At 41.0% G+C, this 27,426-nt stretch overlaps 1 protein-coding gene across 1 annotated transcript in view; it reads right to left on the bottom strand.

The window, feature by feature from the left end:
- Positions 1 to 27,426, bottom strand: part of DCC (DCC netrin 1 receptor) — a 1,287,746-nt gene that overhangs the window by 540,083 nt on the left and 720,237 nt on the right. The window contains exons 6-7 of the mRNA XM_069569336.1: positions 10,564 to 10,718; positions 7,852 to 7,972 (exon numbers count right to left, since the gene is read on the bottom strand). Of these exons, the coding sequence (XP_069425437.1) occupies positions 7,852 to 7,972; positions 10,564 to 10,718 (276 nt within the window). The remainder of the gene's footprint in view (positions 1 to 7,851; positions 7,973 to 10,563; positions 10,719 to 27,426) is intronic.

Below are 27,426 nucleotides of genomic sequence, written 5' to 3'. Positions count from 1 at the left end.
CCACCAACCATGGGCGCCCTCTTGAACAGGCCATTGTGTGCGCTTCAGTGAGAAGCAGATTGTTATGGTTGCCCAGAGAATCTCTGAGCTGCAAGCATGTGGACAGACCAAAGCCGAACAGCTGGTCAATGCAGGCCCACAATGTGCTTCACAATATACGGTGACCGTTTATTGTTGGAACTTCAAGAGAGAGGGCTCTGTTCTTCCTCCATGGTCAGCTTCATTGCTGAGTTTATATTTATAGCTAGCCTCTCCACCATCTGTGCACGCGGCCTACACTGCATCTCTGAGGAATCGGAGGCATTATTTGAAGACCTGATGAAATAGCCAGGAAAAAGCAATCCATCATTTACAAGGAGGGAGTATAAGACAGTCACAATGGTGTTCTGTCACGCTTTCAGATTTTGGTCTTCATTTTCTTTTACTTTCATTCTAATCCAATGCCAGATACAATAAACACCAACCCAGAATGTAGCATCCACTGACAACACTTTAGCATTTACAAGGGAAAAGAATGAACTATCAAGATTCTCTGAGGCTTGCCCTCCTCGGGAGGTAAATGACATTTCTGCCGAGGGGAGCCTTGTTCTTTTGCAGTCCCATAGACTCAAATGAATCAGGACCTGAACAGAATGCAAGGGACCATTAACAAAGAGATACCTGTTGAAATCAGAGCTGACTGGTATAAGTGAAGTCCAATGCCTAGAATTGGTTTATTGAACAAGCTGAACTATTGGAGTAGGAAGAAGGAAGAGGAAACAGCCTTTTTTTTCCCCATCCTCCACTTTCAAACACACTCTATCAGATATATTTTCTATCCTAGATAGCTACTTGGGTCAATCCTCAAGTCCTGAAGGCACCTTAAAATATTTTAAGAGCGTTCTTTTCAGATATTAAAGGCAGTGACAATAACAATAAAGGCAACACATACACATGCAAACAGGTAAGCTTAACCTAAGGTTCCATTCCAAGTCCCTCCCCTCCTCCTGGAGCTGGCCTGAGGCCAAAGCTGGGTAAGAGGCAATGGAACTGTCTGTCACCTGCTTTTTATTCTATTGGGTCTGCCCGCCCCCAGGACTTCCGGCTTCTCTAGGGTAGAAAGAGAGGATGGATTTCAAGTAAAGAGACAGAGGCTCTTTTTCTCAACCTGTGCTCTTTAGAATCCATAGTCGTGGAAGGCGTACACATGTGTGTTTTGTGGGGGCAGCTATGTGGGTTCTTCTGAGGCCTTTCCACTCAAGGAACCTCCACTCTAGACCCCTTCCTAAAGCAGGGACAGCGGGGTCTGGCTGGCCTTCTGGCCCAGCTCCCAGCTCCGCTCCACACCCAGGATCTTCTGTGGTTGTAGCCTCTGCAGCCAGAACCTCGTGGGCAGGCTTCTTCAGCTGTCTTCAGCCCTGCTTTTTCTTCACAAGTATAACTCACAGCCTTGTTCTTCCCCAAAGTGGAAACAGAGCTCAACACAGCTGACTTTCCCTTTCTCCTGCTGGGTTGTGGGTGAAGCTACATGGCTCAAAATGGCCTGGAGTGAAAACTCCCTTCTGGGTCTTTCCCACCGCTCTATACAGAATAAAGAACTTTCTCCCCCAAGGAAAGGAATGGACATGAACACTGATTATGTTCAGCTCCCAGCCGGTCCCAGGCTCCCAGCCGGTCCCAGGAATTCCTTGCCCCAGTTGTTAGATGCTAACTAATCAAAAATAATCTTGAGGAAAAACAGACCCCCAAAACAATGTATTTCTGCATATATGTTTTCTATATATACCTACTCTCTTGACTTAGCGCAGCAGCTCGCTGCCCCTTCTCGCCTCATTGAAGGTGATCTGTTCCTGTAGAGTAACGGTCTCATTCTTTCTCTGAACCTCGCCTTCTCTAGTTCCTTTCCTTACGGTGGGCACCTCCAGACAACTTTTAGTTAGGATAAGATGCCTGTTTTCCAGTTGTGCAAGCAGTTCCCAGTAAAACATACACATGCACACAAATCACAAATGCATTCTGTTCAAGGAGTCTTCCTGGTGTCTCTATAACTTGACTTGTAGGGGAAAGAAAATGCCATGACAATGTCCATGTGCTTAGCCACTCAGTCATGTCCGACTCTTTGCGACCCCGTGGACTGTAGCCCGCCAGGCTCCTCTGCCCAGGGGGAGTCTCCAGGCAAGAACAGTGGAGTGGGTTACCATGCCCTCCTCCAGGGGATCTTCCCAACCCAGGGATGGAACCCAGGTTTCCCACAACACAGGTGGATTCTTTACGGTTTGAGCCACCAGGGAAGCCCTGACCATGTCTAATTCTACAAATTTCAACACATCAAAGAATCTTCCACACTGAATGGCACTTACAGGGGATGGTGGCCAGACCCAGCCAGTGCCAACAAGTCCTAGGAGAGTGCCCCTCATATGTCTCTTTAGAAATACGAGACTGCTTATCTCGCACTTTCCTCAGCTTTATGGCCTTAGATGAAAATCAATGTTAATCAGAATTCTCTTGTTCTGTGGCTTGTGCGGCAACCAGCATTAGCGTAAATGTCGCCATATTGTTGCTGATGAGAGAGCACAGGGCTTGTAAACCACGGCTGACATTAGAGACTGATTTTAGAGGTACCTTTTCTCTACCTCATCCATTCACGTTTCAGCAGAAGAGCATGCACTTAGTCACACCAATGAAGTTACATTCACACATAGGGCACATGCAATAAAAGGGAAATGAGCAGTCCATCAGAGAAACCGGTGATCTTGAACAAGAGTTAATTGGCCCTTTAAATTACGAGGAAGTTCCTTTCACTCTTTCACTCATCTGAGACTGTGGTTCTGTGGCTGCTTTTTTGTTTTCATCAAGAAAACAGAGAAAGTCATTGTTGTGAACATTACGACGACAGCTTGAGAGTCTCTGGATAATTGGTTACATGCACCACATATCAGGCCTTGATAGGTCACAAAGATAGAAGCCAAAGAAAGACAATGTCTCACGCATTTCTGTAGCTGTACAGAAATTACTACTTTCTAGTAAACTTACTGCAGGAAAAGAGTAGGACAAGATTGAATTAAGAAGGAAACTGGTCCAAAAAGTTAAATAATCAATAGATGGCATGAAAACTTTTCATAAGGAGGTATTAATATTTTAAAGTATTTGGATCTATACAATAATTGTTCAATCCCTCATCAAAAAAACAGAAAGAGAGTGGTAATGCTTTTGACCTTCCGTAGTATTACATTTCAGAGCAGCGGATCAGTTAGCTTTTTGTGTGTGTGTGTTTTTGTGGTTTTGCTTCCTTCCTGGTAGAAACTGTAACGACAATGCAATGACATGTTAATTGCTCAGTCATGTCCAACTCTTTGTGACCCCATGGACGAGGGCTCACCACACTCCTCTGTACATAGGATTTTTCCAGGCAAGAATATTGCAGTGCATTGCCATTTCCATTTGCAGGAGATCTTCCCGACCCAGGGATCGAACCCGGGTCTTCTGCATAGGAAGCAGACTCTTTATTGTGTGAGCCACCAGGGAAGCTCAGAAATTGTACCATTATGGGGATATTCCATGACATGTCTATTATAGATTTATGCTAGTTTTGAACAAACCACCATATTAAACCTCTAAAAGATTACAGAACAAAAAATAAAAAACAATAAATTATAGAAAAAAGGACAACTTATCAAAATCTTTTTTTTTCTTTAAAAGGAAAATGTTTTACTTCCAAGTGATCACTTCTCCTATTTTTCTTCCAAGTTTCACTGATTTAAGACTATAAATAAGCATGTTTGTATACACATATACGACTCACTGTCTGTGGAGAGCAAAACGAAGGATCGTGGGATCTTGCAAACAACAGCTTTATGAGTGTGGCAGAGGAAGATGGTGGAGTAGAAGGGCTTGAAATGCTCTTCTCCTGTGAGAACTACTGAAATTACAACTTGCTGCTGAACAACGACTGACAGGAAGAATGTTCAGTTCAGTTCAGTTGCTCAGTCATGCCCAATTCTTTGCGACCCCATGGACTGCAGCATGCCAGGCTTCCCTGTCCATCACCAACTCCTGGAATTTACTCAAACTCATGTCCATTGAGTCGGTGATGCCATCCAATCATCTTATCCTTGGCCATCCCCTTCACCTTCCACCTTCAATCTTTCCCAGCATCAAGGTCTTTTCAAATGAGTCAGATCTTTGCATCAGGTGGCCAAAGTATTGGAGAGTCAGTTTCAGCATCAGTCCTTCCAATGAACACTCAAGACTGATTTCCTTCAGGATGGATTGGTTGGATCTCCTAACAGTCCAACAGACTCTCAAGATTCTTCTTCCACATCACAGTTCAAAAGCATCAATTCTTCAGTGCTCAGCTTTCTTTACAGCCCAACACTCATATCCATACTTGACTACTAGAAAAACCATAGCTTTGACTAGACATATCTTTGTTGGCAAAGTAATGTCTCTGCTTTTGAATATGCTATCTAGGTTTGTCATAACTTTTCTTCCAAGAAGCAAGTGTCTTTTAATTTCATGGCTGCAGCCACCATCTGCAGTGATTTTGGAACATACACACAAAAAATAAAGTCTCTCACTGTTTCCATTGTTTCCCCACCTATTTGCCAGAAGTGATGGGACCAGATGCCATGATCTTAGTTTTATGAATATTGAGTTTTAAGTCACCCTTTTCACTCTCCTCTTTCACTTTTATAAAGAGGCTCTTCAGTTCTTCCTCGCTTTCTACCATAAGTATGGTGCAACCTGCATATCTGAGGTTATTGATACTTTTCCCAACAATCTGATTCCAGCTTGTGCTTCATCCAATCCAACATTTCTCATGATCTCCTCCGTACAGAAGTTAAATAAACAGGGTGACAATATACAACCTTGACATACTCCTTTTCCTATTTGGAACCAGTCTGTTGCTCCATGTCCAGTTCTAACTGTTGCTTCCTGACCTGCATACAGATTTCTCAGGAGGCAGGTCAGGTGGTCAAATATTCCCATCTCTTTAAGAAATTTCCACAGTTTGTTATGATGTACACAGTCAAAGGCTTTTGCACAGTCAATAAAGTAGAAGTAGATGTTTTTCTGGAATTCTCTTGCTTTTTCAATGATCCAGTGGACATTAGCAATTTGATCTCTGGTTCCTCGGCCTTTCCTAAAACCAGCTTGAACATCTGGAAGTTCATGGTTCACAGACTGTTGAAGCCTGGCTTGGAGAGTTTTGAGCATTACTTTGCTAGCGTGTGAGATGAGTGCAACTGTGTGGTAGTTTGAGTATTCTTTGGCATTGCCTTTCTTTGGGATTGGAATGAATTGACCTTTTCCAGTCCTGTGAGCATTGCTGAGTTTTCCCACTTTGCTGGCATAGGAGAATATTGGATCTACCAAAAAAAGTTACCCCACATCCAAGGGCAAAGGAGAAACCCCAGGAAGATGTTAGGAGTGGCAAAACCACGTTTAGAATCAAACCCCAGTCCCGCTGTAGATACTCGGAAGCCTCAAACAAACCTTGTGCGCACCAGGACCCAGAGACCCCACTGAGACTGAGCCAGAACTGTGTCTGGGTGTCTCCTGTGGAAGTACAGGTCAGCAGTGGCCTGCCGCAGGGGCCAGGGCTCTGGGAGCAGCAGACCCGGGTGTGGCATAAGCCTTCTCAGAGGAGGTCGCCATGAAGCCCCCACAGAACTGCCAGAACTTACACAGGACTGGGGAAACAGACTCTTGGAGGGCACGAAGAGAACCTTGTAGGCACCAGGACCCAGGAGAAAGGGGCAGTGACCCCAAAAGAGACTGACCTAGATTTCCCATGAGTGTCCAGGAGTCTCCGGCAGAGGCATGAGCCAGTGGTGGCCTGCTGCAGGGTTGGGGGCACTGAGTGTAGCAGTGGGTGCATGGGACCTTCTGAAGGAGGTCACCATTATCTTCATTGGCTCCACCATAGTTTGGACTCAGGTCAAAAAACAGGGAGGGAACACAGCCCCGCCCATCAACAGAAAATTGGATTAAGATTTACTGACATCCAAAAAAGATGTCCTTTTCATTATAAGGGACTGGAATGCAAAAGTAGCAAGTCAGGAAATACCTGGAGAAACAGGTAAATTTGGCCTTGGAGTTCAGAATGAAGCAGGGCAAAGGCTAATAGTTTTGCCAAGCGAATGCACTGGTCATAACAAACACCTTTTCCAACAACATAAGAAAAGACTCTACACATGGACGTCACCAGATGGTCAATACAAAAATCAGACTGATTATATTCTTTGCAGCCAAAGATGGAGACGCTCTATACAGTCAACAAAAACAAGGCCAGGAGCTGACCGTGGCTCAGATCATGAACTCCTTATTGTCAAATTCAGACTTAAATTGAAGAAAATAGGGAAAACCACTAGACCATTCAGGTAAGACCTAAATCAAATCCCTTACCATTAAACAGTGGAAGTGACAAACAGATTCAAGGGTTAGATCTGATAGAGTGCCTGAAGAACTATGGACAGAGGTTCATGACATTGTACAGGAGGCAGTGATCAAGACCCTCCCCAAGAAAAATAAATGCAAAAAGGCAAAATGGTTGTCTGAGGAGGCCTTACAAATAGCTGAGAATAGAAGAGAAGCTAAAGGCAAAGGAGAAAAGGAAAGATAAAAGCATCTGAATGTAGAGTTCCAAAGAAAAGCAAGGAGAGATAAGAAAGCCTTCCTTGGTGATCAATGCAAAGAAATAGAAGAAAATAATAGAATGGGAAAGACTAGAGATCTCTTCAAGAAAATTAGAGATACCAAGGGAACATTTCATGCAAAGATGAGCACAATAAACAACAGAAATGGTACGGACCTAACAGAAGCAGAAGATACTAAGAAGAGGTGGCAAGAATACACAGAAGAACTGTACAAAAAAAAATCTTCATGACCCAGATAATCACGATGGTGTGATCACTCACTTACTTGGAGCCAGACATCCAGGATGCAAGGTCAAGAGGGCCTTAGGAAGCATCAGTACAAACAAAGCTAGTGGAGGTGATGGAATTCCAGTTGAGCTATTTCAAATCCTAAAAGATGATGCTGTGAAAGTGCTACACTCAATATGCCAGCAAATTTGGAAAACTCAGCAGTGGCCACAAGACTGGAAAAGGTCTGTAAAAGACTATAAAGATAGCTGAGTGGCAAAGAATTGATGCTTTTGAACTGCGGTATTAGAGAAGACTCTTGAGACTCCCTTGGACAGCAAGGAGATCAAGCCAGCCCATCCTAAAGGAAATCAGTCCTGAATATTCATTGGAAGGACTGATGCTGAAGCTGACACTCCAGTACTTTGCACCTGTTGAAAAGACCCTGATGCTGGGAAAGATTAAAGGCGGGAGGACAGAGGATGAGATAGTTGGATGGCATCACCAACTCCATGGACATGAGTCTGAGTAAGCTTCAGGAGTTGGTGATGGACAGGGAAGCCTGGCATGCTGTAGTCCGTGGTGTCGCAGAGTTGGACTCGACTGAGCAACTGAACTGAACTGATACATATATATGTGTATCTGTTTTATATATATATATATATGTTACATATATAGATTTTACATTTATATGAAACACTGAAAGAAAGGCAAGCCACAAAATAGAGGAGAGGGAAGTGATTTAGTGGTTGTTGTCTTGACAGCCAGAGGTATCTATTGTTCATAATAATCATATCTCACAGGATGGATTTATATATAAATCAATAGATTTAGATACAATTTTCTAGCACAAATATATCATCAATACACATATATACACCTTGATTAACTAAATAACTCTAATTTCCAACTGACTTTGGGAACAGGGAAAACTGTATGGATTTTTACAGATAAACCACACAGAACAGTAACTACAAAACCCAGAGCAAAGTTCATCTCATCTTACCAGGCTTAGGGACAATGAGCTGTGCACTGGTCTGGGTGTTTCCTGCTTCATTTTCAGCCACGCACTGATAAAAGCCCTCATCCGACTTCACCACCCCAAGGATCCGCAGGTTGCTTCCTCCCTAGTGAGAATAAAATGCAGGTAAAATATTTGCAAAAGCAAAAGAACTTCAAGTGACAAAATGAACACAGCCGAATTTTAATCCAACTCCCCAGAAAAGCCAGAACGGAGGCCAAGAGGGTTCTCAGCCTCACAGATCTGTCCTAAGTCACCTGGAAAATGTCACAGAGTCCCAAGCCTTTGCTGAATCCACGTGTAGCAATTTCACCCAGTTCTGTGCTGAAAAGTATACTCTCAAGGATGTACATCACCCTTCAATTCTAAATGAGCAGTAACAGAACATTCCTTTATTATGTATGGAACAGCGGTTGGTATCAAAGAAATCTCATTCTTTTTCCCTTGTTCTGAAGGAAATAGGTTCAGTGGCTGCTCGAGAGAAACAAAAAGCAAAAGGAAACAAAAACACTGATTTTTGCAGCTTCTAAAGGACAAGAAATCTAGGCTGGACATTTTCTAGAAGTGTTTTTAACTGAGGAAAAAAAAAGATGTCTGAAAATCCTTTTAAAATTGTGTGACCTTTTAGGGAATTGGAGGAGGTTACGGGGGCTATTTTATACCTGTGTCGTTCTTGTTATACGGCAAAATGTTTCACAAAATGTTTTATCTTCAGTAATCCATAAATTAAATAGAACAACGTTAACTCCTGTTTTATATAAATTTTGGGCCACCATAGTTTTCAAGGATGGATGATAAAATGATCTGAAATAGCATTTAATTACCCTAACTCAGTTTATCTTTGATAGTGTAAGAATTAGTTCAGTAAGTGAGATGTATTAAATCACTTCCCCTGAAGTCATTAAGAGATAAATATTACCTTAGGGGAATTCTTAATTGTTTTTAGTGTCTTGTAGTCAATTCTTGGCTAATGTAAAATTCTTAGATAAAGCTGACTAACTTCTAATTAACAATTCTCATATAAGTTACTATTTGGGCTAAATGTTACTCGTGTGACAGACAATGGCTCTCAGATATCTGGAGCTATTGGGGAAATATTTTTTAAGCACAATTTACTGTGAAAAGGGCTCAGAGTACACATTTCCTTTTTACCTTAAGAAAAGAAACATTTAAATAGGTTGGGTATAATGGGTCATGCTGGGGGAAAGATTATTCAAACTGTAGAGAAAAATAAATGTTGCATTTTATCATGTGTCCTTAAGGGCACTCAACAATTTCCTCTCTATGCAAGTGGCACACATTTCAGGCATATACAGCACATTTCATGTTGCCCCCTGGCAGGTCATTTTTAATTCACTGATAGAGAAAATAGCATAGCATATAATGGAACTAATGGATTGATGTGGCATTCAAAAGTTAAATTTATTTTCCTTTCTTACTCTATTCCTAGCCAATTAAATGCAACTAAAAATGAAAAATAGTAAGTGATGATAAGCATAATAAAGATATTCTTTATAGATGTATTCCTTAAGGGCCCTTATAATATGACAAAATGCATGGATCAGGAGATGATGAACGTATCTGAAAGTCAACTGATCACGGAAGAGTGATCCACCTGCTAGAGGCACTATGAAGCCATGGAAAGAGTTTGTGCCTGAATTCCGAGGGGGCACTTACACGAGAATTCCCTTCTGCTGGGAGACTTGGCTTAGAGGACCACTCTTCTTTATCAGGGTCATATCTGCATCTCCAACTTAAGAGAAACCCCTCCGTCTTTAGCTGCAAAGTTCTTCATATTTAAAAAGTGCTTTTCATATCTCTTATTCATATACCTGACTTCAGATACTCTGATGCTGACCTCAACCAAAAGGAGAGTTTCCAAAGAGTATTTTCAAATGAGAAAAACTTTCTGCTGCCAGCAGCAAGCACAATAATAATAATAATAATGAGAGGCTTGGGTCATTCACTGTGTACCAGGACCACAAACAGCTCTGTGAATATAATTCAATTATCCCTATTATCTCCATCCAGGACAGGGACAGAGTACACTAAACTGTATAGGAACTATAAGAAGCATTGTTCTTGGCTTTAACTCAATGCTCTTAAATTATAAAGCATGTAAACTCTGGGTCTTGATATCTTCTCCACCACTGTCTCCACCATTGTCCTGGCACCAATATTACTGCCCTCTTGCACTGCTCACAAAGGACCAGCTGGTCCTATTTGGAAGAGTAGCAACGGAGCAAAGAGTGGCCATCTGTATTACCGAAGTGAGGCTGCCATATTCATAAGTAGTAGCACATTCTATTAAAGCTTTATTATTATGGGCAAAAGTCAAAGAGCTAAGAGATTCTTGGCTTCATACAGTCTGATACTAGGTTCAAAACTTTTTCCTTCCAAGAATCATCAGTGAAAATATTTAGAAAGTATTGGTATTAAGCTTTCTATTTTTTCATTGTTGGTTTAAAATCTTCTCTGTAAAACAAGGGGCCGGATTGTTTGATTATTCTTTTTTTTTTTTTTTTTTTTTAGCTCAAAAGTTCTAAGTCTAAAAACTCATCTGGTTTATTAGACCAATTTTCTTCACATATCATAAAAATTCCCAATGGGAACCTTGTTCCCAGGAAAGAAAAGCAACTGAAAACAGAATAGACGATGACTGGGATTAGAAAGCGAATTTGAAGAAAAGATAATTACCACTATCTGAAAATAATCACTAGGAATGACCACATCTCCATTCTTCATCCAATTCACAGTGGGCACAGGCTTCCCAGAGACTGTGCATTCAAACTCAATATCCATGCTTTCATAGGCATAGAGGTTGGAAGGGTGATTTAAAAACCAGGGCGGAACTGTAAAGACAGAAAAAAAAATAAAAAGTGAGTGGGTGGGGATGTGAACTTGCATGCTCTATTTTCTCAGAGTTAGAGACAAATATTGAAAATGCTTGCAACTTTAATCCCCTCAGCCCTTAGTTTACTTTATAGGAACTACTGTAGGATGTAATACACACCACCCTCCACCCAGCCCAGTGTAGTGAAACAGTTGAGTGAATGGTGGTGTGATGCCACAAAGAATTTAAAAAAACAAACAAACTTGAAAAAAAATACAAGAAACATTCTGAATAACCAAGTATTTGTATCCAATTGACCTACATAAAGGACACTAGGAATTCCATAAAGCTATGGAAGCTATGCTGATAAAGCAAATAAAGGGGAGATGATATGACTGAGAAAACCAGAGTATAAGACGAGAAAGCTTAGGGCCTGTAATTCTAGAGTTTCATTAGGATTTAGTTACTGTGATGGACTCTTTCCCATCAGACCTGGCTATGGTGATAGGATACTAAAAATGGCCATTATCTTTACTGTGGACACATTCCTATTGTCCTAGTAATTACCTGCTCTAGTGTACTGCTATCTGTATTACTATTTTCTCAGCAAGGTACATGATACACTAATTTAATGTCTTAATTACCATAATACTAGTTATATTGTGATTGAAATGTGCAATTGAAAGGAAATTACAAGTATAACACACCTTTGCTAGTGAATCTGGCAGACGTGGTCCCTCAAAACCCTTCCTAGGGTTTAAAAAAGTGATGTGAGATGGACATATTGGGAGATTGGGACTTAGATATAAACACTAGTATATGTAAGTTTCTCTAGCTGTGCTAAGCAGCTGAGTCATGTCTGACTCTTTGCAACCCTTTGGACTGTAGCCTCTCACTCAGGCTCCCCTGTCCGAGGGATTTCCCAGGCAAGAATACTGGAGTGGACTGTCATTTCCCCTCCAGGGGATCTTCTTGACTCAGGGATTAAACCCACATCGCCTGTGTCTCCTCCACTGCAGGTGGATTCTTTACCCACTGAGTCATCAGAGAAGACATCACAATACAGAGAAGAGGTGACTCTATAAGAACTTAGTAAATAGCACAGAAAACTCCATTCAATACTCTGCAATGATCTATAGGGGAATAGAATCTAAAAAGTAGTGGATATATGTGTACATATAACTGATTCTCTCTGTTGTACACCAGAAACACAGCATTATAAATCAACTATATTCAAATAAAAAATCATTTAAAAAGTCATATTCATCTTCTTCCACTGGGAATGTGAAATGATGACAAACTTGGGAAGCAGCAGCCTTGATCTCCTTTTCACACTGAAAATAAATATGCATTTTTCATAGATATTTTTAAAGACAGATTTTATTTTTGTCTTTGTTGTTGTTATGCCCAGTAGGTAAAAAGTGGTAATTATTGCTTCATTGAATAACCACTATTCCTTGCTCTTTCCAACCACTCTCAGCAAAACTTTCCCCTAAATTTGAAGTGAATTTGCAATCTCTGATGGTCATTGTCTTCTAGAAAAATCAGAGAATCAGTGGAAAGAACCCAGGACTCAAGTTCTAGTTTTTCTACTGGGTGATCTTGGAAGCCAAATCTCCCATCACCTCATCCCTCTTCCCCTCTCCTTCCCTGTCTTATTTTCCTGTTTTTACCTAAATAGTTGGGCCTCTAGTACCAAAAAGCTTTTAAATTCTTTACTCTTTCACAGGGCATGCTGATTTAGAAGGATGCATTAACATGCCAAAGATATGGGAAAAAATCTGTCTGAGAGATTTCCTTTAGCTAATATGTCAACATTGTATACAGGGCTAAATTTAATTATTTATAATTTATAGAATAATATTAGACTTTTCTTACACCAACTTCACTGAGAATGAAGCAACATCAGAACTATCGTTTGAATCCCTCTGAGCAGATACATTTATTATCTCTTGAATTCTATTTCCAACTTTATCACAGATTTTGATCAAGTATTTATTTACCAGATAATAGCCAATAATTACTAAGAGCTGACTGTACAATTTATTAGTTCAAGAACTTTGAATTTATTATTTGCACCACAACTCTTTGGATCAGGCTCTGTTTATTCCCTTTTTAGAAATGAAGAGACTGTGATGTGTAAGCAACTTCTCCAAACCACACAACTTGTAGGTTCTAGAGCCAGACAGAGTCCAGTGCCTAAAGTATTTTGTAATAGCTCTACCACTGGAAAATTATGATGGAAAATGATCTTGTCACCGAAAAGTTCTGAATTCTCCTGCAATGCAGGGGATGAGGGTTTGATCCCTGGGTTAGGAAGATCCTCTGGAGAAGGAAATGGCAAATCACTCTAGTATTGTTGCCTGGGAAGTCCAATGAACAGGGGCGCCTGATGGGCAATAGTCCATGGGGTCACACAACTGAGTATACACATCCATGCACACATCAGTTCAGTTCAGCCGCTCAGTCGTGTCCGACTCTTTGCGAACCCATGAATCACAGCACGCCAGGCCTCCCTGCCCATCACCAACTCCCAGAGTTCACTCAGATTCACGTCCATTGAGTCCGTGATGCCATCCAGCCATCTCATCCTCTGTCGTCCCCTTCTCCTCCGGGCCCCAATCCCTCCTAGCATCAAAGTCTTTTCCAATGAGTCAACTCTTCGCATGAGGTGGCCAAAGTACTAGAGTTTCAGCTTTAGCATCATTCCTTCCAAAGAAATCCCAGGGTTGATCTCCTTCAGAATGGACTGGTTGGATCTCCTTGCAGTCCAAGGGTCTCTCAAGAGTCTTCTCCAACACCACAGTTCAAAAGCATCAATTCTTCGGTGCTCAGCCTTCTTCACAGTCCAACTCTCACATCCATACATGACTACTGGAAAAACCATAGCCTTGACTAGACGGACCTTAGTCGGCAAAGCAATGTCTCTGCTTTTGAATATACTGTCTAGGTTGGTCATAACTTTTTTCCCAAGGAGTAAGCGTCTTTTAATTTCATGGCTGCAGTGACCATCTGCAGTGATTTTGGAGCCCCCCAAAAAAGAACGTCTGACACTGTTTCTACTGTTTCCCCATCTATTTCCCATGAAGTGATGGGACCAGATGCCATGATCTTCATTTTCTGAATGTTGAGCTTTAAGCCAACTTTTTCACTCTCCTCTTTCACTTTCATCAAGAGGCTTTTTAGCTCCTCCTCACTTTCTGCCATACGGGTGGTGTCATCTGCATATCTGAGGTGATTGATATTTCTCCCGGCAATCTTGATTCCAGCTTGCACACATACATATATATAAATACATAAACGTATACATATATATATACATGAGTGCGAGAAAGAAAGAAGTTTAGTATTCTCTTCTGTTCCTGCTTTTCTCTTCTATACTCTTAACCCTTTTTATTCCTCTGCTACTCCTCTCTCTCTCTCTTTCCTGTGATGAGCAGACTAGGATTGATTCATCCCATTTTAGGTTTGCTTCCAAGAATTTAGGACCTAGGTATTGCTTCCACTGCTCTGAAGTTCTAGATTCCCAACACAAATATAAACTGGGACTAATGAATGAATATGACTTGTGGATGGTTGTGGACATGTTCTTTAGCATTATTCTGATTATGAACCCCTGGCTGGCTCTACATTTCTCAGCTGATACAATTTCCATGTTTTCCTTCAGAGGGAACTCAAACATTCCCTCTTCCGTGAAAGTTTGCTTCTCATGAAGCCGGCAATGGATTTTCTTCCTTTTCGCAGGGCCCTCTCTCTGTGTTCAATTTTTAAACCACTTATGACTGTTAGATGTCTTTCACCTACATCATTACTTACTCAGCAGACTGTGAAGATGGCTCCTGAAAGCATATGATTTTTCGTTTAATTCCCTTTGAATATTAACATAGTTCTCCTTCCTTTCCACTCTTGTGGAAGAAATTACTCACTGCTTTAAACTATTTGGTGGGCAACAATTTCTTAATGACTAATGAAAATGAAGTGCCATGAATTTTCAAGTTTATCAAATCATTCCATTTACATGGGTTTAGTCCATTTCAGAGAACTGCTTAACATACACGTACAATGCTACAGCAATTTCAGGCAAGATATTGATTTTGTTATACTTTCCTTCTTTCGACAGAATAAAATTCATGACCAGAAATAAATTACCCACATTTTCATCAGACCTTGGTTTCTCAGGCTCTTCTTAAGTGCATAGAATACATATATAGAGAACGTTTGTAACTTAGGAACTGAGGGAAGAATGAATAGCGACTATAACAGAAAGATGGAAAAAACATAATTCAGCTCTCAAAGGCACTATCATAGCTAGAAATGACTAACAGATGAGAGACCTTTCTATACTACAATCATTCAGTTCAGTTCACTCACTCGGTCATGTCTGACTCTTTGCAACCCCATGAATCGCAGCACGCCAGACCTCCCTGTCCATCACCAACTCCCGGAGTTCACTCAGACTCACGTCCATCGAGTCGGTGATGCCATCCAGCCATCTCATCCTCTGTCGTCCCCTTCTCCTCCTGCCCCCAATCCCTCCCAGCATCACGGTCTTTTCCAATGAGTCAACTCTTTGCATGAGGTGGCCAAAGTACTGGAGTTTCAGCTTTAGCATCAGTAGAGATACACAATTGTACCTTAAATCAGACTAAACATTTTCTCTACATTATTTTTTAAATGAGTTTCTATGCTAAGACTACTCATTTGAATTATGTAAAATTCATTTGGTCATTTCATCCCCAAATGAAGTTGTCAGCAACAACCTAAATGGTATTAAGCATTTTGTATCACATAAAGGATGCCTCTGGCTTCTCTGTTGGCTCAGAGGGAAAGGAATCCGCCTGCCAGTACAGGAGATGCAGGTTTGATCCTTGGGCTGGGAATCCCCCCTGGAGAAGGAAATGGCAACCCACTCAAATACTCTTGCCTGGGAAATCCCATGGGCTGAGCAGTCTGGTGGGCTACAGTCCACGATTTCACAAAAGAGCTGGACCTGACTTAGTGACTAAACCAACAACAAAAGGAAGCCTCACAAGTGTTTTTAGTAACATCCTGTATTACTCCCTAATCTCCTTCATTTTGGATTCTAGTCTTTTCACTTTTAGATAAGGTATTTAGCTATTCTTTTCCAGTTATTTAGGTACAAGATAAATGTGGGTCAATTCTAAAATACTGCTCTAGGACACACAAGTAATATTTGCTGTATTACTCTGACATTGAGCAGACTCTTTCCATCATTTAAGACTTACAACAGCTCTTAAAAGTGCAAGAATGAAACTTTAAAGGAATGCAGATGGTTTCAATGGACAATAGGCAGTGCACATCACTGGTGAATGATATACGAATGGCGGGAAAAAAAGACTGGTGAGATTATTAGGAAAACAATAGACATTACCATGATCGTTGAGGGGTACGTTTTTACCCTGAGAACAGTGAAAGCTAGTTGATTTCACTGGAACAGAGCACCTCTCTCTCCACCACTCCAGGCCTTTTGGAATTAACATGTTGTTGTAATAATGGACATCAATCCATTCAGTTCAGTTGCTCGGTCATGTCTGCCTCTTTGCAACCCCATTTACCACAACATGACAGGCTTTCCTGTCCAACACCAACTTTCAGAGCTTGCTCAAACCCATGTCCATTGAGTGGGTGATGCCATCCAACCATCTCATCCTCTGTCGTCCCCTTCTCCTTCTGCCCCCAATCCCTCCCAGCATCAAAGTCTTTTCCAATGAATCAAGTCTTTGCATGAGGTGGCCAAAGTACTGGAGTTTCAGCTTCAGCATCAGTCCTTCTAATGAACATTGAGGATTGATTTCCTTTAGGATGGACTGGTTGGATCTCCTTGCAGTCCAAGGGACTCTCAAGAGTCTTCTCCAACACCACAGTTCGAAAGCATCGATTCATCAGTCTTCTCTTAAAAGCATCAACCCATTAGTCTTCTCTTAAGTGAAAATACCTGAACATCCCAATTATGTTGAAAATCTAAAATACGATTGCTGCCAAATTGGGTTAACTCTATATCCAAAATAAACAAGTTCTCTCAGGTGAAGTCTTACAAAGACGTCAACACATAATTTCACCTGAGTGAAGTCACAAAAAGTTGGACACAACTTAGCAACTAAGCAACAGCCAAAAAGGAGTCATAGTCTGGAATTTAGTCACATTTCAATGACTACAAAGGAAGCCATCTGGTGTTGAATGTAGGTTTAGAGAGGACATATCACGGCAAGGGGGGGATATTCTTTAACAATTCAGACTTCTATGCTAAACACACTTCAGTAAAGACCTAGTTTTATGGAACAATGTTTCAAATGGGCATTCCATTTACAAATTAGAAATAGCTCTTTTATCCCATAGTTTCAATTATTTCTACACACACCTGTATCACCAAAGTAACTTTCTTTCAATCTTAAAATGCATTATCTTCCTTCCCCTTTTTGTTTTTAACAAGGAGTTGGGTGATATAGTATGCTGCTGCCAAGTCACTTCAGTGGTGTCCGACTCTGTGTGACTCCTTAGGCAGCAGCCCACCAGGCTCCCCCATCCCTGGGATTCTCCAGGCAAGAACACTGGAGTGGGTTGCCATTTCCTTCTCCAATGGATGAAAGTGAAAAGTGAAAGTAAAGTTGCTCAGTCGTGTCCGACCCTCAGCGACCCCATGGACTGTAGCCTTCCAGGATCCTCCACCCATGGGATTTTCCAGGTAAGAGTACTGGAGTGGGGTGCCATTGCCTTGTGAGATGAGTGCAATTGTGCGGTAGTTTGAGCATTCTTTGGCATTGCCTTTCTTTGGGATTGGAATGAAAACTGACCTTTTCCAGTCCTGTGGCCACTGCTGAGTTTTCCAAATTTGCTGGCATATTGACTGCAGCACTTTCACAGCATCATCTTTCAGGATTTGAAATAGCTCAACTGGAATTCCATCACTCCACTAGCTTTGTTCGTAGTGATGCTTTCTAAGGCCCACTTGACTTCACATTCCAAGATGTCTGGCTCTAGATGAGTGATCACACCATCATGATTATGTTAGTCATGAAGATTTTTTTGTACAATTCTTCTGTGTTTTCTTGCCACCTCTTCTTAATATCTTCTGCTTCTCTTAGGCCCATACCATTCCTGTCCGTTATTGAGCCCATCTTTGCATGAAATATTTTCTTGGTACCTCTAGTTTTCTTGAAGAGATCTCTAGTCTTTCCCATTCTGTTGTTTTCCTCTATTTCTTTCACTGATCACTGAGGAAGGCTTTCTTATCTCTCCCTGCTGTTCTTTGGAACTCTGCATTCAGATGCTTATATCTTTCCTTTTCTCCTTTGCTTTTCGCTTCTCTTCTTTTCACAGCTATTTGTAAGGCCTCTTCAGACAGCCATTTTGCTTTTTTGCATTTCTTTCCCATGGGGATGGTCTTGATTCCTGTCTCCTGTACAATGTCACAAACCTCCGTCCATAGTTCATCAGGCACTCTGTCTATCAGATCTAGTCCTTTAAATCTATTTCTCACTTCCACTGTATAATCATAAGGGATTTGATTTAGTTCATACCTGAATGGTCTAGTGGTTTTCCCTACTTTCTTTAATTTAAGTCTGAATTGGGCAATAAGGAGTTCATGATCTGAGCCACAGTCAGCTCCCTAACGGCTACTGCTGCTGCTGCTAAGTTGCTTCAGTCGTGTCCAACTCTGTGTAACCCCATAGATGGCAGCCCACCAGGCTCCTCCGTCCCTGGGATTCTCCAAGCAAGAACATTTGAGTAGGCTGCCATTTCCTTCCCCAATGCATGGAAGTGAAAAGTGAAAGTGAAGTCGCTCAGTCGTGTCCGACTCTTCGCGACCCCGTGGACTGCAGCCCAGCTGGCTCCTCCGTCCATAGGGTTTTCCAGGCAAGAGTACTGGTGTGGGTGTCCCTCTGCCCAATTCAATACTTCTCTCCAGGCTTTTTCTCATGTTACAAGTGACTTGAAGTGTACTTAATATCCCTCTAGTTTGCTCCTTCTGACCTACACATCTGTCTTCCACAAAAGGACTAGATGCTGAGATTTGCATTTCATTCTCTATTTAAGCTGTCTCTTACACATAACTGTCTGTCTGTGAAACTGAAAGCATTAGTCACTCAGTCCTGTCCAACTTTTTGCCGCCAGCCAGGCTCCTCGGTCAATGGAATTCTTCCGGCAAGAATACTGAAGCGAGTAGTCATTCCCTTCTCCAGGGGATCCTTTCAACCCAGGGGTTGAACCTGGGTCTCCTGCATTGCAGGTGGCTTCTTTACCATCTGAGCCATCAGAGAACATACATGCTGTTTGTACTCTGTTAAAAACAATTAGGTTGGGGTAACGTTGGTTCAAGCCTTAAATGACTAATGTATATTCCATATTGGGAATAAAAGGACATGAGATACATGCTAATTACTAATATTGGCTGGGCTCCCGCTGTTCTAGAAAAATGAGCATTAAGCTATGGAGTGAGTTTGTAGCATTTCCTATTCAAAAAACTATTTCAATTCTTGAGGGATGGGGTGGGATATTTGGGTCCTCTTGAAAACTGCCAGAATATACATTATCTTTTCCCTGACACATGTGCAAGCTTAACTGATATATTTAACTATATACATGTTTGTCAAACAGAAGTAAATATATCATTATTGAAAATTACATAACAGAAAAACTACATGGTTAAACAACAATTCATCCCATTGTGGCATCAATGTGGATGCAGACCCACTAAATTCTTAACTTAAGGACAGGGGCAGCCTTACCTTTGTTTCTGTCCCCAAGACCACACATGAGATGAGTGCTAATAGCTATAGACGAGATAAATGGGCATGCGTAGGGTTTATTCTTCATAGGCCAGTGCTTTGGCATTGCCACTTTTTGACTGCAAACAGGTAAGAGCTTTTGGAAAGCTAGGTGAGGAACAACACTTAAGAATAGGGATAGACTCTTCTTCTGGAGCCAGTGCCAAGGGCAAGGGCATATTCTAAGCATCAGACTATAAGTAATTCAGTTGTAGCTGGCCAAGAAGATATTTTAATCATCTTACAGAAACAAATATTGAGACCTTCTGATTTTATTTTCCTCCCCATTGGTGCTTTTTATTGGAGGCACAATATGCCGAAAAATGTGTGTTCCTGTGTAAAAATTCTACACTGTGTCCTGTGGGGTGAGGAACATCTGATCCGCAACCTTTACTATAGTGTTGTGTTTACATCTGTTTTTCTTTCTTTTTTTTTTTTTAAATATGTGTTTGGAAACTATTTTAGATCTCTTGTCACACTTTCCTTTATCCAGGCAAAGAATCCCACTACCGGTCCTCACTTTCAGCTGTTTCTATAATCAGGGTTGCTTCTCTCTAAATCCAGATTGAGCTTTCCATTTCTCTTTTTTAATTGGAGAGCTTAGGACCAAAATGAGAGAAGGATGTTCTGAGGCTCAAACCAGTGATAAAAAATGATAGGAGGATTGATCTCAGGGTCCTAATTCTATACGCTTACCTATGTTATTAGCACCATGTCTTTGGGAACTTGATTTCTGTGCTATCAATGTCCTTTAGTACTACTGAAAGGTCTTCAACAATTACGTTTGTGTGTGCATACGTGTATGCATGCATATACATATATTAAATGCATTTACTTCTATATATTTATATACATATCTGTGCCCCTACATAATTCTATGTAAGCTATATAATCACAAATAATACCTATTTTTAAAATGATATGTATACATAGATATGCAAAATTATACCCCATACATATATAACTTATAAACAATTTCTTGTCCAGTTTTCAATGTTAGGTAAACGAATCTTCCAGCACAAACATTTAACTGAGAAGATGTTGGATTCTAACATAACTAACTTCCCTTCCTCAATACCTACTGAAAGTAAAAGTCCTAATGAACACAAGTGTACACACACACACACACACACACACACGTACACACACATCAACCCCAGCAGCCAAACAGAGAAAAGAAAGCAATCGATTGTAAAAGGAAAAAATGAATCAAAAGAGATGTTTCTGGAATAGAGGAGAAAGAGCAGGATTTAGTTCCTTATCTGTCCTTAAATGCCAGAAACTTCCCTGGACTTTGGGGAAAAATACCTAAGAATCTCGGTAATACCTCTAAAACTGAATCAATGCAAAACTTACAGAGAGTCTTAAGTTCTTCCTTCCTTTTCTGATTGAGAAGACACTGAAATAGCTCTAAATCTTAAGACCAACCCTTCCTGTATGGAAGAGAATATAAGAGAATCAGCCAATAAAGCTGAGTGCTCTTAAAGAGCCTGAATGCTGCTTCAACTGAACTCACCCCCTAAAAATTCCACCCAGGTACTAATTACTTAATAAAACCTGACCATCCAGTACTTCAGACTGGAGCTCAAAGGGTCTCAGGCAAGGTGGTAAAGAAGTCTAGAAGCAGCTTCCATGAAATTAGAGAAAAGAGTGTCTAAACAGAGTCACTCACACATGAGCAAGATAAAAGGCATATAAGGGAAATATGGGAATAAATTATAAGCAAGAATAATGAGAGAAGGGAGGGGGTGGGGAGAGAGATACAGGTGCAGGGGAAGAAGGGAGAAAAGCAAAACACTTGACCCAGAGGAAAAGAAAACCTAAGAGTAGAAACAGAGATAAACTTTTCAAGTTGTTTCACACAATGTATTTTATATTATGAAAATAAATTCAACACTAGAGGTCAAAGACTAGATGAAAAACAGCATAATGAAGTGAAAAGAGAGATATCAGAGCTAAGGAAACAAATCAAAGAGTAAAACAACATCATTAGAGAGCCAATGATTAAATTAGAAATACAAGGAACATAAGAGACACCACTAAGAACCAAATTACCAACATGCTGGAGACTTGTGACTGCAGTGACTGTAAAGGAGGAAGGCAAAGAGTCTAAAGTAATTAGGACAAGCTTGTATAGAAAGAGGCCAAGCAAAGACGGTTTCATGTTGAGATACTGGCTTCTTTATGCACCGAGATCACAAACGGAACAGAAGATATATGCAAAGATAGGATAAAAGGAAATTTTCCCTGAAAAATACAGCAGAATGTTTAGATTGAAAGATGATACCATTTTCCTAGGAAACCGAATGCATCATCCTCAGTTATGAGACATATCTTATTTTAGATATCGAAACTGGAGGATAAATCATCATTTGAACATCCAGACAGAAAAGTCAAAATCAAAACAGCTCTATAAGGAGTAGAGGTGGAATCGGATTCCCATAGAGTAATGTCCAATGACAGAAGATAATTAAGCAATATTGCTGCAGTAAAGCTGAACAGAACATAATTCCCAAACTCAGAAGATAGGAATATGAGAGAATGGATGAGATTGCTAATCTCTCATGCTTAATTTCTAGACGTTATCTTTCATAGCAGGAATTTAACCAACTATATAGAACTTTCTAAAGTAAGACTGACAACAAAACCCAGGCAATTCAGAGTATCCTCAAAAGTAAAACAGAGGCATTTTGTGATAAAAGGACTGGTGAGGAAGACTGAATATATCTCTATGCAGAAATAAAAGTAAACATGAAAGATATAATGTTTACTGAAAAGTAAATCAATTGTCATAAACTGAGCTTTCCTGGTGACTCAGCGGTAAAGAATCTGCTGGCCAATGAAAGAAACATGGATTTGACCCCCTGGTCCAGGAATATCCCACATGTCACGGGCAGCTAAGCCAGTGCGCCACAATTATTGAGCCTGTGCCCTCAAGCCTGGGAGCTGCAACAACTGAGCCCACGTGCCACAATTACTGAAGCTGCATGCCCTAGAGCCCACGCTCTGCAACGAGAGAGGCCAGTGAGTGAGAAGCCTGCCCACGGCAACTGCAGAGTAGTCCCTGCTCACAGCTGGAGAAGAGCCTGTGCAGCTGTGAAGACCCAGCACAGTCAGAGATAAATAAACAGATAAATCACTTTTACAAGTTGTTGTCAACCTGAACAGAATATAACTCCCAAACTCAGAAGGTAGGAATATGAGAGGATGGATGAGACTGCTAATCTCTCATGTTAATTTCTAGATGTTATCTTTCATGGCAGGAATTTAATCAATATGCCTTTAAATAAAATGTGAACTGTAAAAAAAAAAAAAGCAGTACGTATAACTGCATCACATTGTTCTAAACATATTTCTACCTAACCATCTATTTATGTATATAGAAAGATAAATGGAATACTGAGATTTGGGATGATTTTTTAACTCATGGGTTATTTTTACAAAATTAATAGGGTGATTTTAGAAGCAAATATTCTGAGATGTGTCATGATTACGGAAGTTAGATATAGCTTCATTCATTTTGTATTTTTAAAATGTTCATGATACAAATGATATTAATTAAAAATTTCCCCTCTGGGAGGGCTCTCACCATGATAGCTTTAAATAACAGAACCCACAGGAAACTCAAGAGCTCGCATAAAACATATGATATTCATAGCAGGCAAACATTTTATCATGCTTTTCTGGGTTTTTTAGCCTATTTCTCCACCAGGTCTTGAAAGAACTTCAGAGAAAAGCTTCTTGTTAGTGGTGATAAGAGTACATAAACCTGAGAGGAATACCAAGTTCCCTACAGCAAAGCTGGTGAACGAAGGAGATAAACAGGGTGATCTGGGGAAACCACTGCCTGAGAAAAAGGAGAGTCAGGAGAGGGGTGGGGTTCCTGGTTCTGGCTCAACTACAGGTCAGACTACGGAAACGGAACCAGTAATTGAACTGTTCTTGACTTCAATGTCTTACTCTGAAAACTGAGAAGGTTAAATTGGAATCGAATTAGCCAAAGTCTTCAGAACCTCTTCTCATGTGGCTGGAGAAGGGATGGTGGTGATGTTACTCTCTAAGCCTTTAATACCTTCAAGGAAAATATTGCTGAGACAGGCTGGGGCCTTAGACCCTCTGATGCAGTGTTTGAATGTGGACACACATCTCCCTGAGCAATAAAATACACAGAAACTACAAGGAACTAAAGACAACTGTGTGTGTGTGCACTGGGGCTCTCCAGGCAGCACAGGTGGTAAAGAGCCTGCCTGCCAGTGCCAACGCCGGAAACGAAAGAGACACAAGTTCGATCCCTGGGTCAAGAAGATGCCTGGAGAAGGAAGTGGCAAGCCACTCCAGTATTCCTGCCTGAAGAAGTCCATGGACAGAGGAGTTTGGTGGGTTACAGTCCATAGGGTTGCAATGAGCTGGACATTACTGAAGCAACTCGGCTCTCAGCATGCATGGACAGTAAGATACAAAAAGACCAAACAAACAAACAAACAAAACCCAACAGCCACTTCTGAAGAAGCAGGAGCAAAGACAAGGTGTTGGGAGCAAAACTAGGGTACTGCACAAGCCCCCCGCACTCATCACTGCCAGAGGAGCCATAGACCACCTAAGCTGCCTCTCCAACTCAGGCCCTGGACACACAACTACCCCTACCCCATAGAAGCACCCAGCTCACCCCTCTTCTTGGGACGTGAGCAAGGTAATCTGTTGTTTGTTCTTGCTCCCCTCTGCTGCAGCAGCTGCCCCAATAAAGCCTTGCCTGAATTTCTTGTCTGGCCTGTCATCAATTTATATCGATTAAAGAAGGCCAAGAACCCTGGTTGGTATTAATGCCCTTATATGCAGTGAGCTTTTAGATTCATTTGGCTTGTAGAGACATGGATGGATTCGAGTCTGTCATACAGAGGGAAGTAAGTCAGAAAGAGAAAAGCAAATATCATATATTAACACATATAATGTGGAATCCAGAACAATGGTACAGATGACCTATTTCCAGGGCAGGAACAGAGATGCAGACATTGAGAACAGGCAGGTGGACACGGAGGGGAATCGGAGGGAAGGACAAACGGGGAGATTGGGAATGACGTCTGTGCACTGCACTGTGGAAGACAGACAGCTAGCTGGGAAGCCACTGCGCGACAGCAAGCTCTGCTCGGTGCCCTGCGATGGCCTAGGCGGGTGGGATGGCAGGGTAGGATGGAGGGGTATGTGCATACATATCACTGTACAGCAGCAACCAATGCAATGCTGTAATTATATTCCCAAAAGAAAGAGCAATGCAGAAAAAAAAAAAAAAAAACTTCATGAGAACATTCTCTGCTGCTAAAACAAAGAAAGTAATTTATCTCCAAGGTTACTTCTTCCCCAGCTTCAAAATTCTGATGAGTCTAACCTGCTATTGAATTTATCTAGTCCAAGACTATTCAGCCTCAGCAGTTTACATGAAGTTGATTTAGAGGAAAAAAAATAACAGGGAAAATTAAATTGTCAGTTTGTTTTGCAATTCTATTACTAAGATAATATTTGGATAGCATTAATGCATTGTTTAAAATGATAAGTATGATCCTAAGCATTTCAAAAAATCACACTAAGTGACTCAAAGGCAGGTCAAGGGTAATTAGTTCAACGCCTTACCAAAAAATGACAGCTTCCCTTCATACCAGCACTAATAGACGGCTTACTTTTAAGATTACTTGGTGAAAGAGTATTTCTAGCATTGATTACATTCCAATTTTGAGACTTTATCTGCCGTTTTCATTCCTGCATTTTGGAGGATGCATAGCTCCCTACAGATAAGGCTAAGCTCCATGGTAATTTCGCTGCTTTACAAACATGGATTTCAGACACCATGGAGCGAGAGAGAGAGAGAGAGAGAGAGAGTGTGTGTGTGTGTGTGTGCATGTGAGCACATGTGTGTGTGTGTGCATATGAGCACATGTGTGTTAGGGTTTATAAAATCTTCCCACATAGACAATACATTTATAAATGACTGACTTCCTGCTTTACAAACATGGATTTCAGACACCATGCAGCGAGAGAGAGAGACAGAGTGTGTGTGTGTGTGTGCGTGTGTGTGTGTGTGCATGTGAGCACATGTGTGTTAGGGTTTGTAAAATCTTCCCACATAGACAATACATTTATAAATGACTGACTTCCTGCATAGTACGCTAAAATGATCTTGTAAGAATCCTGCCTGATATTTAACAAACAAGAAGGAATGCTTGTAAAATGCGTAATTCATAGCGGCAAATTGGATTAAAAGATTTGGAACTCAGAAAGTTCATTTTATTTAGAAAGAAACAGTATTGAATTTTAAAATGTAGTATATTAAGGACAAATATACTGTACAACAATGTACAGTTTTTACTATGTGGCCACTGGTTTAAAGGATGCTGACTTTGTTTTTTCATTCAGTTTTGTGGGAGAAGGGGACTTGTACGTAAGGTCAGTCCGGCCTCCTCAGAGTCATGTTAAATGTGGCTAAAACATGATAAAAGCATACATTTGATAAAAGACAGTAAAATTCACTACATGTTAATAGTAGCTTATATGAGAAGGCTCCTCTGGTGGCTCAGATGGTAAAGAATCTGGTTGTAATGCAAGAGACCAGGGTTTGATCCCTGGGTTGGGGAGATGCCCTGGAGAAGGAAATGGCAACTCCAGTATTCTTGCCTGGAGCATTCCATGGACTAAACACTTTTTGGTGGGCTAAAGCCCATAGCATCGCAGAGTCAGAAACGACTGAGCAACTAACGCTTTCACTTCCTTACCTGAAAATAGATCAAGGATTTTTTTGTTGACTGCTAAGAATTCCAATTTTACTTACTTTTATTTTTTTTGTAAATGGAAGAATATTTAAAACTAAGTCCATAAGTGTCTGCTTTATTGACTATGCCAAAGTCTATGACTCTGTGGATCACAATTAACTATGGAAAATTCTTCAAAAGATGGGAATACCAAACCACCTGACCTGCCTCTTGAGAAACCTATATGCAGGTCAGGAAGCAACAGTTAGAACTGGACATGGAACAACAGACTAGTTCCAAACAGGGAAAGGAGTACATCAAGGCTGTATATTGTCACCCTGCTTATTTAACTTATATGCAGAGTACATCACGAGAAACGCTGGGCGGGAGAAAGCACAAGCTGGAATGAAGATTGCCGGGAGAAATATCAATAACCTCAGATGACAGCTGATGACACCACCATTATGGCAGAAAGTGAAGAAGAACTAAAGAGCCTCTTCATGAAAGTGAAAGAGGAGAGTGAAAAAGTTGGGTTAAAGCTCAACATTCAGAAAACAAAGATTATGGCATCCGGTCCCATCACTTCATGACAAATAAATGGGGAAACAGTGGCTGACTTTATTTTGCGGGGGGGGGGCTCCAAAATCACTGCAGATAGTGACTGCAGCCATGAAATTAAAAGATGCTTACTCCTTGGAAGAAGGTTATGACCAACCTAGACAGCATATTAAAAAGCAGAGAGACATTACTTTGTCAACAAAGGTCTGTCTAGTCAAGACTGTGGTTTTTCCAGTAGTCATGTATGGATGTGAGAGTTGGACTATAAAGAAAGCTGAGTGCCAAAGAACTGATACTTTTGAACTGCGGTGTTGGAGAAGACTCTTGAGAGTCCCTTGGACTGCAAGCAGATCCAACCAGTCCATCCTAAAGGAGACCAGTCCTGGGTGTTCTTTGGAAGGACTGATGCTGAAGCTGGAACTCCAATACTTTGGCCACCTCATGCAACGAGCTGACTCATTTGAAAAGACTGTGATGCTGGGAAAGATTGAGGACAGGAGAAGAAGGGGACGACAGAGGATGAGATGATTGGATGGCATCACCGACTCAATATACATGAGTTTGGGTAGGCTCCAGGGGTTGGTGATGGACAGGGAGGTCTGGTGTTCTGTGGTTCATGGGGTCGCAAAGAGTTGGACATGACTGA

Source organism: Ovis canadensis, chromosome 23 (assembly GCF_042477335.2).
Source record: "Ovis canadensis isolate MfBH-ARS-UI-01 breed Bighorn chromosome 23, ARS-UI_OviCan_v2, whole genome shotgun sequence".
Classification (NCBI taxonomy): Eukaryota; Metazoa; Chordata; class Mammalia; order Artiodactyla; family Bovidae; genus Ovis; species Ovis canadensis.
This window is presented reverse-complemented; position numbering and strand designations above follow the sequence as displayed.